The 16288-nt window shown below is 47.7% G+C and overlaps 1 protein-coding gene across 13 annotated transcripts in view; it reads right to left on the bottom strand.

Annotated features, from left to right (window-relative positions):
- EIF4G3 (eukaryotic translation initiation factor 4 gamma 3) overlaps nt 1-16288 on the bottom strand; it is a 150500-nt gene that overhangs the window by 40271 nt on the left and 93941 nt on the right. For 10 of the 13 annotated variants that reach the window (XR_009966908.1, XM_062630147.1, XM_062630151.1 and 7 more), the window contains 2 exons: nt 11108-11216; nt 3890-4747 (listed from right to left, as the gene is read on the bottom strand). Coding sequence is in view for 12 of the 13 variants with exons in the window: in XM_062630147.1 (XP_062486131.1) it covers nt 3890-4747; nt 11108-11216 (967 nt within the window). In the remaining variant the exon portion in view is untranslated. The remainder of the gene's footprint in view (nt 1-3889; nt 4748-11107; nt 11217-16288) is intronic. The other 3 variants (XM_062630148.1, XM_062630152.1, XM_062630154.1) reach the window with 1 other exon arrangement.

The following is a 16288-nucleotide window of genomic DNA, read 5'->3' as shown; positions in this document are numbered from 1 at the left end:
ATTTCTGCTACAGGAACTGACTCAACAGGAGCATTCACACTACTGTAAGCTTAGAAGATTAATGTGAGTTTAGGTGCCAACCCTCCCACAGCCAAAACCTCACCAGGACAACGGTGTTTCAGCTGCGAGGGTCTCCACAAGCTGCAGAGCAACAAAAATGCAACGTGTCCACCTTGGCTCTAGGCAAGGGTCCTGCAGCCCCTTCAGGCACTGGAGCTGCTCTCAGGTCTCCCCTTCAGGAGCCTTCTCTTCTCCAGGCTGCCCCAGCCCAGCTCTCTCAGCCTGGCTCCAGAGCAGAGCTGCTCCAGCCCTCGCAGCATCTCCATGGCCTCCTCTGGCCTCGCTCCAGCAGCTCCATGTCCCCGGTTCTGCTGCTGCCCCAGAGCTGGATCAGGGCTGCAGGGGGGTCTCATGAGACCTCTGATCTGCGCTACCTCAACCCATTTCTGCAGCCACATCGTGTTCTTCAGCAGAACATCTTTCTGCAGGAGATCCCCCCCACAAGCTGACAACCCATCAGGCGAGGCAGAGCAGACAGTCTCCTCTCTGATGTGGGTGCCAACTGCTAAGCATAAATTAATACCAGCTCTTACATTTCTCTTTCTTAGCCCATGTGCCATTATAAACCAAAGCAAAGACTTGCCATCCCCTTACAGCTCATGGGAAAGAACATATATTCCAGTGGGCTGTGGCAGCAAATCAAGGACCAGGCGATACCTGATTTATGTCTCTGGCTCTGGGTGCTGGGGATATTTCCAATTACTGCCCCAAGTTGCTCATTTATGGCCTCCACAGCAAAGAAACCCAGGGACTTGCAGCTGGTTGAGCTACTTTATATTGAAATACATCTTACAAATGAGCTCTGCAAGAAACAGCCCTTGGAATTCAACACGTATGAAGCTTTTTTGGCTTCCTACGTTCCTCGGAGTTCTGCCTGGGACAGCCATCAGGCTCCTGTTTTCCTCTTTGCTCCTTGTAATAGCCACAACAGAAAGGTGGTATCAAAAGATGCATTCAGAGCATGTCCTCAAGGCTTCGAGGCTGGGAGTGACACCTCCTTTAGAAATGCCCCCTCCTCCAACAGAATCTCTCCAGTTTTGTTCCCTGATGATGCTGGTCGCTCACTGCAGCCACCAATGCTACTATAGATAAACCAGAATCTACTGACAAAAGAGGCTGCCTGCCATTGATGGCTTCAGCTGGAGCAACATTTCATTAAGGATGATGGTTCCCTTCTTGATAATATCTGTATTTTCTTTCCTTGTAATGAAGATGAGTAGCAATTAATTAACAGCTGTGTGCTCTTGCCCTTTGCAGATACAAGAGCTCTGCCCATCCTGAAAACCCCAAGACTGGGGTAGGAACAAGACCTGCAGCCTCCACAACTGCAACAGTGGGAATATGCCTCCCCATATCCCCCATTTTGGCAAATACTTGGAACAGAAACACCCTCAGTGGCAGGAAACCGGACACTCGGGTACAAGATCCTGCCTGCAGGGTGAAAAACTGCAGTTCTCAGGGGTTTAATGCTCCAAAACCCCACCAAATCTTCCCCATTTTGCAGGGGATTAGAAGCAAGAGCACTGACGAGCAGGCTGCAGATGAACTGCTATCAGATACTGAGACTAAGCCAATGAAGTTGCTATCTTCATGCAGGCTAACGCAACATAGGACTTAAAAGTAAGAGTAGACAGAATATAGTGTAAAATAAAAAGGAAAACCAAGCACACTCCAATTTCTGCAAAATAAGAAGAATACAACAGGGGGGCTTGGGCAGAGATTCTCCAACCTTGGAAATCTGGTGGAGTCGTAATGCCAGTGGAAAAGACAGAGCAGAAGTTCCCCTGGATCCCAACTGGATCAGCTCTGCTCAGTGCCCAGCTCCTCCTGCAAACACTGACAAACTCCTTTTCTGGAGCTGTAAAACAGAACTGCTGGAGAATGAAGATGTTTAAGGATGTTAAACCTCTGTGGTCCTTCTCCCTCTCTACAGCTTGATGAAGGAAAACATGAAAGTCATTTCTCTGACTGTGAGACACAAAGTGCATTCTGTTCAGTGCTTGAGAAACAAGCAAATAACTTCATTCATCCCTGAAAAGCTGTCACCACCATCACAAAATAGGGAACCCTGCAAGTCTCAACAAGGCTGTGTCCCTGCCCGTGGCAGTGGTTGGGACTGCATGAGCTTTAAGGTCCCCTCCAACCCAAACCAGTCTGTATTTGTGGCCAAGCTGCTCTGCAGTAGGCACACACTCCTGCTGGAACTCCCAACAAAACAGTGTTAACAGTCACAGAGTTCACGCTTACCGGCACGTGTTTGAGAGCTTTCCTTTATCCCAATGTCTATTGTACCTCCAGAGATCACAGAAAAGACTCTTGGCCTTTAGTCCAAGGGAAAAACAATAACAGCAATAGCCCTTCCTCCTTGCTCCTGAAGCTCAGCATCTGTATTTTCCAGCACATGGCAGAGACCTGCAATTCCTCCTTCAGCCCAGACGGATGCCTGAGTGAGCAGTCACCTTCAGATGACGTTACTTAAACCTCTCTTCCACTCTCCAAGGAAGAATTGGGAAAGTATGGCTCAAAAAATGCTTAGCAGAGCAATGCAATACAGTTACAGGTCATTAAAGAAGGGGTAAAGCACCCAGCAATGACTTGGGAGGGTATTTTGCTTCCCTTGAAGCACTGAGCTTTTAATAGGAATTACAGTTTCGAGTGATCTTGTACACGACTTGAGACATCTTTGTTTCTCTGTTGCCAAAGCCAATGCATTGGCTAATGTGGGCTGTCCAGCCTAATGACATTAGAGCATTAAAATTCATCTGCTGCATAATTAAAAGCCAAAAATGCTTTATTTTTTTTCATCTACACTACAGGCCTTCACAGAACAAGCACTAATAGCACAAGCTGGAGCCTGCCTGGGCAAAACCTGATTTACAGAGAGCCCCACTTCCCTGCTTTGTAAGGAAATTAATTTGTGTTATGAAGTGGCTCAGCCTGAAGGAACAGCAAGAGCCAGAGCAGTGAAATGACCCGAGCAGAATAAAAACAGAAGATTAACAGACCCCCCCCCCATGGCTGCTAGAGCAGGGATCTGTCTGATCTTCCCAAAATACTGGGTTTTATTTAAGGTCCAGCATACTGACCTAGTGCAGCAACACACAAATATGGAACAGGGCCAAGCTCAGCTTTTCATTTAGTTTAATCCACAGCAGAGAGCAGCTCGAGATGCTCCTGATGCCAGTGCACATCCAGGGCTGGCTTATGAAAGAATAAACTGGAAAAACCCCAAATCCTATTTTAAATGTTACTTAAAAAACCCCAACAACCCCCCCCAAATCCCAACCTACTTTTTCTGCTTTGCTTCTTGACCAAACTTCATCAAATTCCAAGGATATATTTCAATAAAACACCTCATTTTCCCAGCTCCAAAAGGACTCCAAAACAGGGGGGAAAGATGAGACACATCTAAATGCTTTAACACTGCTAAATGTGCACAATAGCCAGTGTTACACTTGCCCCAGCAGCTAAATACAATCAATCAATTGATTTAACTTGGTTTCCAGTATCATTTGCAGGAAGTCCTGAAAAAGATCCAGTTTTCTAAAGAAAAGAAATTACAACCAATGAAAAGACAGAGGTCTACCTGAATCCATTCAGTGCTAACCCAGCGATGACACAGGACACTGAAGCCAAAGGCAGGTGAGGAGGCTCAGAGAAACAGCCTGGATTCTCAAAGGCAGACACAGAAATGTGAAGTCTTAGTCATGCAGCATGATCAGACTTTGCTTTGGCGGATAGAAACGGAAACACCTGATGGAGGAACCACCCCAGATCTCCTTCCTTCATCCTCCAGTTCACTGCACGCAACTACGGTGCCAACACTTACCTGGGACAGGACTCTTGCTCGAGTTTAAGCTCTGAGCCTCCGTGCTCTCCTCCAGTTGCCCATCTGCTTCTGTCTCTTCCTTCTTTTCAGTATCTTTTACCTCTTCGCTAAGAGTAGTTCTTGTGCTCTCCTCTCCTTCTAAATCTCCCTGGACAACAGGGAGGGCACTAGGAGACGGAAGAGGAGGTGGAGAAGGAGTTGTAGTGGTAACAGCAGCAGCAGCAACCAAACTGGGAGGAGATGGTGGCGGAGGGGTGGGAGGTGGGGTGGGAGGAGGAGAGGGAGCAGCGTGAAGAGCACTGGAAGATGGCACGCTTTCCACTTCTGCTGGAGGTGCTTCGGGGGTCTCCAACTCAGCAGTCAATGGTGCAGCTTCCGTCTGGGCTACATCTACTACGCTCTCTGCAGCAGTTACCTTTTCACTAACTCCATTCACCTCATTAATTAGATTAGTACTAGCAGTCACTGGAATATCACTAGATGCTACACTACTAGGCTCCTCGCACACCTCGGCATCAGCCTCTTCTGCTGGCGAAGGGTCCGATGTGTCCGTGCACGGTGTGGCATTGGATATAGGCATTGCCTCCTCTTTTGGGGAAGCCAGTTCACATGTCTCCTCTGAGTCAGCTGTGAATGGGGGTTTACTAGAAACGGTGACAACAGCAGCAGCTGGAGCAGCAGGAACAACTGCGACGGGAGCGGTCGGGGTTGGCGATGGAGCAAGAGGAAGTTCTGGTGGGGTTTCCACTGAGGTGGCCTCGGCCGTCTGGCCAGCTTGATCTTTTTTCTCCCCAGCAGGTTCTGGTCTGAGGACTGGAGAAGAAGGTTTTAATACTGGGTCTGGTTTTGGCTTCTCTTCTGGGAAAAGACAGAAACAAAGGCAATGTTATAAACAACAAAACAACTCCACTTCCCTTTGCTGTACCTAAGCCCCCCCGTTCCCCTCGCCTGTGTCCTGCCTTCCACCCAAGAAGCTCCAAGGAAGCCACCAGAGGCACCTGAAGTTAACCCTGCAGGTAAAGGGGAGCTCCAGGCAGCCTGCAGCCAGTCTCAAACACAACCACTGCTCCTGGTTTTCTGAATGTAACGGCCTTCACAGAACAGGCCTGGGAAATGCTACAAAAGGTGCATTTTGTGCAGAAACTTGCAGCTGAAAATGGAATTTTTCTGGACAGAAATTACAAAAGACAAAAGCATCACTTCACTTGGGCTCTGCCTCAGAGGAGCCCGGGGCTGCAACCCCAAGCCACGGCCCATTCTTTTACAGTTGCCACGTGTTGTGCCATTATGAACACATGGGATGCATTGAGTTTATTTTCCCCCTTGTTATTCCTCAGCTCCACCACCATCAGCACACCAGACTAAAGGACACATCCTCTCTTTCTGTTCTAAATTCCAGCAGAGATACCTTTTCCCAAAGAAAGCAGAACCAAGAAGGGATTTAAACACAGCCAAACAACAGCATCATCAGCTCTTGATATTTGTGGTCCAAGGCTATCAAGCAGGTGGAAGGTATCTGCACGTGTCACATCAAACCCCAAACTATTGAGCACAGAGAAGTCCCTGCACTGATGCTGTGATGACCAAAAGGCTTTGCAATACCAGCCCTGCTGCAACCACCACACAGCTCCCAAAGCTGAGCTGCATTTAACACATTTATTCCCACTTCTTTTGAACAAAGTATGAGCCAAGATCCTAAAATATCCAACAGAACTACTTAGGATCTCTGTTACACCCTCTCCTGCCTCTGATTTGGTGACAGGATGTAGGTAGACTGTGAGATCCTGCGTAGGGAAGTGCCTCCATGCTACAACTCTGCAAGACAGATGAGACACTCAAAGGCAACGTCCTGGACTCGACAGCCCAGTTCTAACCCCTCTTACAAGATCAGCTTTGTCTGGCCTCAGGAGCTCTGCTCTGCCCCATCAATGCAAAACACCCCAGGGCTTTCTGAGCACTGAAGCATCAGGGAGCTCCTCTGGGACACTGCCACAGCAGGAAAAAGTAATTCTGGAAAAGGCAGAGGCACAAACCCTGCTGCTCAGATTAGGAAACTGAAGGCCACATCCAACCCCAAACCCAGCTAGAACCAGATGATTGGTAAGGTCCCTTCCAACCCAAACCATTCTATGATTCTATGATCAAAAGTCAGTCAGAACTCAGGTATGGCTTTGTTTGGTCTTCTCCAAGCTCTTTTGGCTTTCCATTTAGGGCTTATTCAACAGATAGGCTGAAGGAAAAGGGTTTTTGAAGGAGAACCCATCTGAAACTGCTTGGAGCACCAAGTCCCATCTTCAGGAACAGCTGGAGCAATGAAGAACTTAGGTCCCAGCCATCGACAGCCCCGGCAGCTCTAAAGGGAGGACCACGGCCAAAGCAGTAGTTTAACTTAATGAGGCACGCAGGGAGATGGCTTTGGAGGAGGATGACAAATGAGGGAAAAGATGGGAGAAAGTATCCCAACATCTGATTTTGATTCCAAAGGCTCCATGGAAGAAAAAGGACCCGGGAACTGCCTTAGAAAAGCAATTGTGTCACCTCTGGTTTCTGGAACATCCTTTGCAGAACTCATGCAGCATTCCTGACATTTACAGCTCGCTGTAAACAACTGCCTGGATATTCACCCCCTTGAGTCAACTGCCATTGCTCCAAAACAAAAAGAAGGCATTTGAAGTGTCCAGAAAAACATTCCAAGAGATAAAAACCGCAGCAAAAAACACACAACTGTGTTTTAAACCAGTGTTCAACCACTGTCCTCCAACTGCACCTTAGGTGGCCAATGGATCAGCCACCAATACAGGCTGCGTGTGCAAAATCCAAGGAGGAAAGCAACTTGAGGTGGGGGATTTCAGCACAGCAATGAGCAGGTTTGGCTAAAGAGAAGTAAAGCTTAACTGGAACCAGCAGAGAACAACTCTCCAAGTCCTGGCAAAGGAACACTGATCCCTGCCAGCTATGACAGCAAGTGTCACGTGGAACAACATACAGTTGGGAAGGGAAAACAAAAATCAACGCAATTCATCCCAAGTGAATCAGAGCCCTTCTAAATATGCCAACATCACTCCTGACATTATATTTAGAAGGTATTTACAGGAAGCACTGGGCTGTTCAGGAGCAGAGTTTGCTCCATCAGGAGGTATTTTTGATCACTACAGATCTGGCCAAGTTACTCATTAGAAATACTTTGCCCAACTCAGCAGGACAGATGCTTGCTGCCTCCTCCATGCAGAGACGTAAAGGCCCGAGAGGGACCTGGGTTGCTGCGTGCTCGTGGCAGCAGCGACCGCCCGGAGCAGTGGATGGGGAAGATTTCACTGGACACAGGGATTGGTTTCTGCGGCGTGGTGTTTATCTGGAAATGATCACTGGGCTTGGTGCCATTTTTCCATGCTCCGTCCCGGTGCTGCCGCCGGCTTCGCAGGCAGCTTTTGGAGCCCACGTTAGGAGTCCTGCTGTCAGCGGAGCAGCTTGAAGCTTTCCAGACTTCAGGAGCTCTGTTTTCCACAAACTGTGCCACACATTTTCCATGTCCACTGCAGCATTTACAAAGAGTTAAAACCCCATAATGACAATAGCCCAAACATCGCACTGAGCCTGAAGCTGAGTCAAAGGGGACGACTCTGATTTCATGCACAATTATACCCCGTTACAACTGGCCTGCAGCCAGGTTCCTGCCCTGTCTGCCACCAGTTTGACCTGGATTCTCCAGCAATATCCTCACCTCCTGCAGCCCAGCTGATACATAGGCACCAGGAGCACCTCTAGGAATGACAGCAGCCTGTCTGCTCCCAAAAAACGCTCCTTCTATTTATCTTCCCAGTAAAATATATAGCATGAAAAACAGCATTCAGCTAGAAACATAAATAACTTCACCTAGAAACACGTAAGTAATGCCTTACTGCCAGCTTCCCTTGCTGGAACTTTAAAGCACTTTAGCACCACTGTGGAGGTGCTGGGAAGGCTCCATCTAAAGCACTTTCTGGTCAGCTACAAAGCAGCAGGTACAAAAAGCATGGCAAGGGCTAAAACCTCCTGCCTTGAGTCTTGCTTGCCTGATAGACAACTTCAGTGTTCTTTTGGTGTTAAGCACTGGATCTCCTGCGAGGACAGGGTGCTCTGGGCTTGGGCTGTCAAAGTTTCAGGGTCAGTGTGAGTCACTTAAAAAAATAATCCAAATCTAAAGGAAAAATCCCCATTTTTTTTAAATCTATTATTACTACTGCTACTGGTATTATTATAAAAGGCTCCTTGAATTTGGGTCAGGGACTGGTCTACAGCAGTGCCTTCCATGCCCTTCTTGAGCAAGATCTTCTCCATGCATATGCCATTTAAATAAAGAGATTACAGAATCAGACACTGGCAGTCAATATAAAAGAAGTATTACCCAAATTCGGCCCAGAGATTGCACAGTCACACTCTGAGTGTTCAACCAGGTGAGATCTCATCAACCCTCCCAAAGTGCAGGGTTTGATCCCAAGAGGTGGTGGAACAAGACACCAGTAACGCTGCTGCCCCTGCACCCAACTGGGACTGTTTCACACAGGCACCAGGAGCACCTCTAGGAATGACAGCTGCCTGTCTGCTCCCAAATAACGCTCCTTCTACAAGGTATTAGAGCAGCAAATTCCAAATCATCTGGGAACTTTGAAGCCTGAAAAGCCAGAAGCTGCTCTAAAAGCAGCAAATGCCAAATGCTTGTCTTTTAAAGCAAAAAACCCAGGATGTTAAATGCAACACAATCCCAAATCCAGCCTTGCAAAAGCACAGGGAGTGCAGATGCTCACAGTGGGGAGTACCAGAGGCCGGGCTGCCGGCACCACACATGCTTCAATCCCGATCCTGGAGCCAGCCAAGGGGCCACAGTTATAAATAACTGCAGAATGATCACTGAATACCACAAACTTGGAACAACAGCTTTATCCCAAACCTCAACTGATGCAAACTAGTGCCCAAAGTAAAGGGCACAAGTGAGGATGCGATCCAGAGGATGAACATGGTGGAGAGGTCTTAAGGGACCCGATAATACTGGTTTTAACCAATGTTTGCTTAAGTAAGCCATGCACCCCACCTATGCCTGGTTTTATCTGGGAACAAAACCCCCAGCATCAGGCACAAAGTGAGAAATTCTTATTTCCAGAAAGATGTGCCACTAGCTTGGTTGAAATCAATGATTTCAATGGTATCTAAAGTTCCTTCCCCTTCCCTCTGCTCTGTGCTGTGACCAACCCCACTGCTGCTGCCCCAGCCTGAGGCTCATGGTGTTGTTTCAGGGTGCTCTTGCTCTGCTGTTCTCACACAGATTCACTCTTGAGCAGTTTTTGGATTGGAACAAATGTTTGACTCTTTCTGGGATGGACCGGATACAAATACAGGAAAGCTCATCAGCGCTAAATCCCACTTCAAGCTTTGATTTATAGTTAACCTAGCTCAGTCAGACCTGTGTAACTAAATCAAGATCACATCCAGTTCACTTAGAGTTCCCTATGAAGGCATTAAGTTAGAGGGAAAACCCACCTGTCCTGGAAATACAAGTTTTCATACACCAGGGAGGTAAAGTGCTGGATTTTACGGTTCAACATTAACTTGCTCAAAAGGGCAGATGTATTTTGGTACTTGTACCTCAGACATCAGTTGTTCAAGTCCCGGTGCCACCATGCACCTTGGCATGCTCAGAGACATCCCCTGGGACTTGGGTGCCTTGGCAGAGGGGGAACAAGGACATGGACTGGGAAGAGCAGCTGGGCCAGAGCTGAGCATGCCTGCGAGTCCTGCTCAGCCAGCACCATCACCATGGATTCCATGGGTGTTTAAACCTACCCACAGTGCTTTAGGTGACACAGACATCCAAGTTTTGTACAACTATACAAAGCCATTGTCCTGCTTTATGTGGGAGATGGGACCAGATGAAAGCGGAGACTGAGATGAGCTCTTAGGCAGAAGCTCTTCCCTGTGAGGGTGCTGAGGCGCTGGCACAGGGTGCCCAGAGAAGCTGTGGCTGCCCCATCCCTGGCAGTGTTCAAGGCCAGGTTGGACACAGGGGCTTGGAGCAAGCTGCTCTAGTGGAAGGGGTCCCTGCCCGTGGCAGGGGTTTGGAGGTTTAAGGCCCCTTCCAACCCAAAGGAGTCTGGGATTCTATGAATCTCAAAGCTTCCACTTCAACCATTTCCAGACACTGCAGCCGTTCAGAAACATATCCACGGAACAATTTTCCCTGGGGGAACACCCTGAAGCCTGCACCATTGGCTGTAAAAGAGCAACATTTCCAGTAAATTTTAGAATCTGATACAAATGAGCCTCAGGGATGTCTCCTTTTACTTCCAAGCAGCAATGATGCCGCTGTTTGGATCTAGGACATCTGAAGCATCACAGACAGATTTTCCCCTCTTTCCTCATGAGTGAAAGGGCACCTCTCCTTTGGGCACCCCTCGGAGGCAGAACCTCCAACACTGCAGTGCGGAAAAGAACCGGCACACAGCGGCAGTGCCGAGCCTGAATCCCTACACTGGCTCTGTTAGCGTGACAGCAGCACACACCTCATTAAACTGCTGTTTAATGGCTTTTAGGTGGCTGCAAAGAGTGGGAAGAGACTTGGCACACGTTCCATCCTCCCTCCTGGGACACCTTTCCTTTGAACTGTTTAAAAGAACCTCCCTTTAAATGTATATTCTTGCATAGGAGATGGAAATGCCATCACTTTGAGAAACTTTTTCCAGCCGTGCTGTTTTTCCTAACCCAAGTCTGCTCACTTTGCTCACTAATATGTCTTTCTTCTAATTAAGATTGCCCATGTCCTACAGGCCAAGACAGAGCAGCAGCTCTGGAGGAGCCATATGATGCTCTGGTTACGTGCCATACCTATGGCTAATTGTCCAAATGATCTAAAACCTCTCTGGCCAAGAGCATTTTGCTGGAGGGTGGCACATGGGCAAGAGGAGGCTCTCACTTCCCGATGCTCTGAAACAACATTTAGGACATATAAGCTTGACTACAATTATTTTTAACTGGTTTCACATTGGCAAATTTCAATTAATTCCCTTAGCAACACATTGTTAAAATGTTCCAGTGGAGGCAAAGTCGTCCCTCCCCTCCAATTTCTGCTGAGCGCTTGTCTCCATGCCAAAAATACTCAAACTAAAACAAGAAACGAGGCAAAAAAAGAAATAAATGAAAAAGACTAAAAATAATCCGGGAGGAAATAGGAAATATCCAACAACAAACCTTGCTTCGGGTTGCTAGTCGCAGTGACAGGGGTGCTGGCAGCGAGGTGGGTGCTCTCCACAGTCCCATAGACCACAGGGCTGTGCTCGGGGACCTGGCTGGACAGCTGCTGGGATGTGAAGTACAAAACAGGGTGACAATGAGCGTGTGAACATAAGAACCAGCAACGTGGAGCACAAGCAAGTGGGGAAGAGGGTGGGGTGGAAAAGAAGAACCAAGGGTGAGGGGATTAAAGAGGGAAGGTACCAGACCGAGTGAATGAATTCAGAATGTGTGTGGGCAAGGGAGGGAGGAAAAGGCACCAGGAAAAGGGGAGAGAGAGACAATTACTGTTAATAATGAGAAGGAGACAGCGCAGCACAGTTATTAACACACTTCATTCTCCAAATGCTAGTCCTAAGAGCAGCAGAAATGTTCATCTGGGTAGGCTGCAGAAAGCTGGGTACACACAAGGACTGCTGGACCCCTCTAATCCGTGTCTGCTTTCTGAACTCCACTCCTTCCTCCACTCGTTACTTCAGACACCTTAGATATTTCAATATCCATTTATTTCTCTGTGTATTTATTTATAGACAGATAATGTGTGAGCAAAGAGTGGTTTTTTATCTCCATGCACACACAGGAGCTTGTTATCGCAACAGGAGAAGAATCTGGATTGGTTACACCTCGGTGGTTGTATGAAGGAATCATCTGATACCTTCTACAACGAGATGGAGGGATGGTGCTTGCTGGGTCACCATCAATCTAAAGGAGAGCAGGAGGAGCTGGTTCCCAATCAACAGGGACTGAGCCTGAGGTTTTCTATATAGAGAAATAAAACTGCGAGACCAACAAAGTCACAAGAGTGAAAAAGCCACAGCCTGCTGCAGGGACCTGACCTGTGTCCCCACTGTTAACGGGACAAACACCCCCCTTGTGTTCACAAAGGTTTCACAAACACAAAAGAAAATCCCCTGTACTTTATCTCACAATTTAAGGAAGACCTTGTGTGAGAGCAAGTGACTGCACCAAAGTCACACAAAGGTAACGGTGAATCCCTTGGGTATGTCTGAGTGAACGCAGACGGGGCAACTCCAGTCTTCACAACTGCAAAACCCTTCAAAATGCTGCAGGGACCGTGGGAGGATGAAAATGGGGCTGAATTCCAAGTTAATGCTCGGAAGCAGAAGCCACGCTGCGTGTTGCAGGTGCCTGCTCTCATCCAGTCACTCACCCAGGGCGACTGTGCACAACATCCATGGGGAAAGGCATTTTGGAGCAATCAAAATGAACCTGAGTGCCCAGGACACAGGTGTCTTGATGCCTTCTTTTGGGCAGGCTATCAGAAATCCATGCAAAACATATTCCCTTAAAAAGAGAAACTCCCTGGCAACCTGCTCCTCTTCCTGGGACTCCTTTTTCCTCCCATTTCCAGCTATTTCATCTGAACAGTGCAGAATAAGGAGTGAATTATCTTCAATAAGACATAGAAAGGTAAAGGAGCACTGGGAAAAAGCACATCTGGAAAAAGAGAGATCTAATCAAGTGGGGTGAAGGGTTGAGATTTTATTTGGGATTGCTCCTCTTCCTGGAAGGAGCCCAATGAGATTGGCTGGAGGATGCATGAGGAATTGCATCCCGACCTCCAGCCAAAGGAGGAAGCCAAAGACAACACGGTTTCACACATGAGCCAGGCTGGAGAAGGCTTTCCCCTCATCCTGTTTCATTTCATGTAAAATTTATGGATGAAAGCAGTGGGGAAAAAGGGGAATGTGATGAGAATGACAGGGACCAGGCAAGACTGGTGGACAAGGAGCCTGTAAGCCTGGAAACTTCCTAGGTCAGAAAACTGGTTTTGTTAAGACCTTTGGAAAACTCCTTTGTTTTGTGGGAACAGTATCACTAAGTAATAGAAATGGGACTGAAGGACTGACCCTTCCAGGCTCGTGGCTTCAAACTGGAGCATTCAGAGACTTTCCAAGGAAAAACCCCATTTAAAATTACTCTCATGATTTATGATGCTAGAAGTTGCTCTGCGTTACTCCATCCTACTGCAGCTGTGGATTGAGAAACCCAAAGTGCCACAAACTCACTGACACTTGGAAGAGGTTCCCCAGGAAAATGAGAGCATTTCTCACTCTTTCAAAGGTGCTCTTCTGTGTTAGGGACTGGTGAGTAAATATCAAGACCAGATTCCATATGTGGTCCTGGGGTTTATTTATATTCACAGCAAAATATATAGCATGAAAAATAGCATTCAGCTAGAAACATAAATAACTTCACCTAGAAACACGTAAGTAATGCCTTACTGCCAGCTTCCCTTGCTGGAACTTTAAAGCACTTTAGCACCACTGTGGAGGTGCTGGGAAGGCTCCATCTAAAGCACTTTCTGGTCAGCTACAAAGCAGCAGGTACAAAAAGCATGGCAAGGGCTAAAACCTCCTGCCTTGAGTCTTGCTTGCCTGATAGACAACTTCAGTGTCCTTTTGGTGTTAAGCACTGAATCTCCTGCGAGGAGAGGGTGCTCTGGGCTTGGGCTGTCAAAGTTTCAGGGTCAGTGTGAGTCAGTTAAAAAATAATCCAAATCTAAAGGAAAAATCCCCATTTTTTAAAAAATCTATTATTACTACTGCTACTGGTATTATTATAAAAGGCTCCTTGAATTTGGGTCAGGGACTGGTCTACAGCAGTGCCTTCCATGCCCTTCTTGAGCAAGATCTTCTCCATGCATATGCCATTTAAATAAAGAGATTACAGAATCAGACACTGGCAGTCAATATAAAAGAAGTATTACCCAAATTCGGCCCAGAGATTGCACAGCCACACTCTGAGAGTTCAACCAGGTGAGATCTCATCAACCCTCCCAAAGCGCAGGGTTTGATCCCAAGAGGTGGTGGAACAAGACACCAGTAACGCTGCTGCCCCTGCACCCAACTGGGACTGTTTCACTGTGAGGCGTTCCCAGATGAACCTCACACTGACTGGTCACAGCTTTTATCAGCTGTGGAAAGGGAATACAAGAAAGCCCTGGAATGCTTGTGCAAAGTTATGGCTGAGTCCAGCTCTGGGGCAGCAGCACAAGAGGGACGTGGAGCTGCTGGGGCAAGGCCAGAGGAGGCCATGGAGATGCTGTGAGGGCTGGAGCAGCTCTGCTCTGGAGCCAGGCTGAGAGAGCTGGGCTGGGGCAGCCTGGAGAAGAGAAGGCTCCTGAAGGGGAGACCTGAGAGCAGCTCCAGTGCCTGAAGGGGCTGCAGGAAACCTGGAGAGGGGCTTGGGACAAGGGCCTGTAGGGACAGGCCAAGGGGAATGGCTTTAACCTGCCAGAGGGGAGACTGAGATGAGCTCTTAGGCAGAAGCTCTTCCCTGTGAGGGTGCTGAGGCGCTGGCACAGGGTGCCCAGAGAAGCTGTGGCTGCCCCATCCCTGGCAGTGTTCAAGGCCAGGTTGGACACAGGGGCTTGGAGCAAGCTGCTCTAGTGGAAGGGGTCCCTGCCTGTGGCAGGGGTTGGAGCTGGATGAGCTTTAAGGTCCCTTCCAACCCAAACCAAGCTGGGATTCTGTGATGAGTATATGAATATACAGAGTTTACTGATTTTAGGCTGTTCAATACTGTAACATCCACTACTGGAACATTCCACTACTGGAATTCAGGCACTGAGCATAGTTATTAAGGCACAATCTAATTTCATTCAAGATACTAAACTTGCTCCAAAGAAATGAATTGGAGATGATGTTGGGACAATAACTTTGAATTTCCTGGCTTAAGTGGGCTTTAATTTTCAGTTATGTTACACTAATGAACTTTTTCTGGTGAGCACTATTCCAGAGCTCTTCTGTGATTAACAAAAGTGGTTCCAAGTACCTCATCAGAACGAAGCCTGGATATTAAACAATGAAGTATTTGCATACCTTACTCAGAGTAGATGATTGGACATCACTGATGTGCTCTGCATCTGAATTACAGCTGATCAAAATTCATGCCTATTAACCTCCTCTTGAAAAACATTCATTTTGTCCTGTTTGACTTAATTGTAGAATCTTAAAATAGCTTTCAGAATGCCAAAGTAATCCATAAAGTGCCTGAATTAGCTGCACCATGCATAGACACGACCTGAAACCTGGCTGCTTTCAGCTCTTCCTCACTTCTAATGGGGAAAGTCATTCAGTACGAGATAATGGGAAGGGGATCTCACCAGCAGGCAAATGCTTGGCATCTCTAGTGTCTCCTCTGATGGGAAAGGCTTGGAAAAGTCTAATTGATTCTATATGTAACCAGCTCTGGGTTCTCTCGCCTTCCAGCTCTAGTCACAGATCCCCAGACCAGAAACCCTGGGGCAGAAAACAGCTTCTTCCAATTGAACACCACCCACCTTTGTTGCAGAACCAGGAGCTGCTCGAGGTGTCTTGCTGCTTCTTCCCATGATGGAGACCAGCAAGAGAAAACAGGTGACCCAAAAGTGATGCCTTCACACGACAAAAGGTGTGACTGAACCAGGGTGATGGCTAAAACCTGTAGGTATCCTGTTGGCCTCAAGGGACAGATTTGCAGACCAGGCTCTTATTGCATCTCACATACCCCTGTTACACTTTCACTGGCTCAGATATAACCTCGAGCTCCCACTCCAGCACAGGGTGTCTCAAGGTGAGCTTGTTGCCTCAGCAGAAAAGCTACCCAGACGCAGAGGGAAAACAAGGTTTCAGCTCAGGAAAGGCTGGTTTACCTGAAAGCTAGCAAAACCTGGGGATATTGAACAGGGAAGAACTTTGGAAGAAGAGGAAACTGCCCCCCAGCTTCAGCCAGGCTCTGATCGAAAGCCTACCCATCACTTGGAGAACCTTCACATCTTCTAATCCAAGCAGTGGACAACAGCCTCCAACAAAACACAGCCAACTTCCAAGGCTTGTGCCAAAAAATAGGAGCTCCTTCTCCAATTGTTCAAAACCTTTCCAGTTGAGCAGCCTGTGGCTTAGCAGCATCTCTCCCAAAAGAGAGGGAGAACTAAGAGGATGTATGAAGCCAAGAGCAGCAACACTAAGCTGGGAGGTGGGAAGAGGACCACAGCCTCTCCACCTCTGATGATATGGGGAGAGATCAAGGAGGCATCGCCTCTTCCTGCTGCAGGTGGGGAAGGGGAGTCAGAAATCATTTCCTGATTAGATAACATGGCCACTTCCAGCCCCAGCTCACGTCGTGGTGGACCTA

Source organism: Pezoporus occidentalis, unplaced genomic scaffold (assembly GCF_034315485.1).
Source record: "Pezoporus occidentalis ecotype Australia unplaced genomic scaffold, CSIRO_AGI_Poc_V1 ctg349, whole genome shotgun sequence".
Taxonomy (NCBI): domain Eukaryota; kingdom Metazoa; phylum Chordata; class Aves; order Psittaciformes; family Psittacidae; genus Pezoporus; species Pezoporus occidentalis.
Note: the sequence above shows the minus strand (reverse complement) of the source record. Positions and strands in the feature narration are given on the sequence as shown.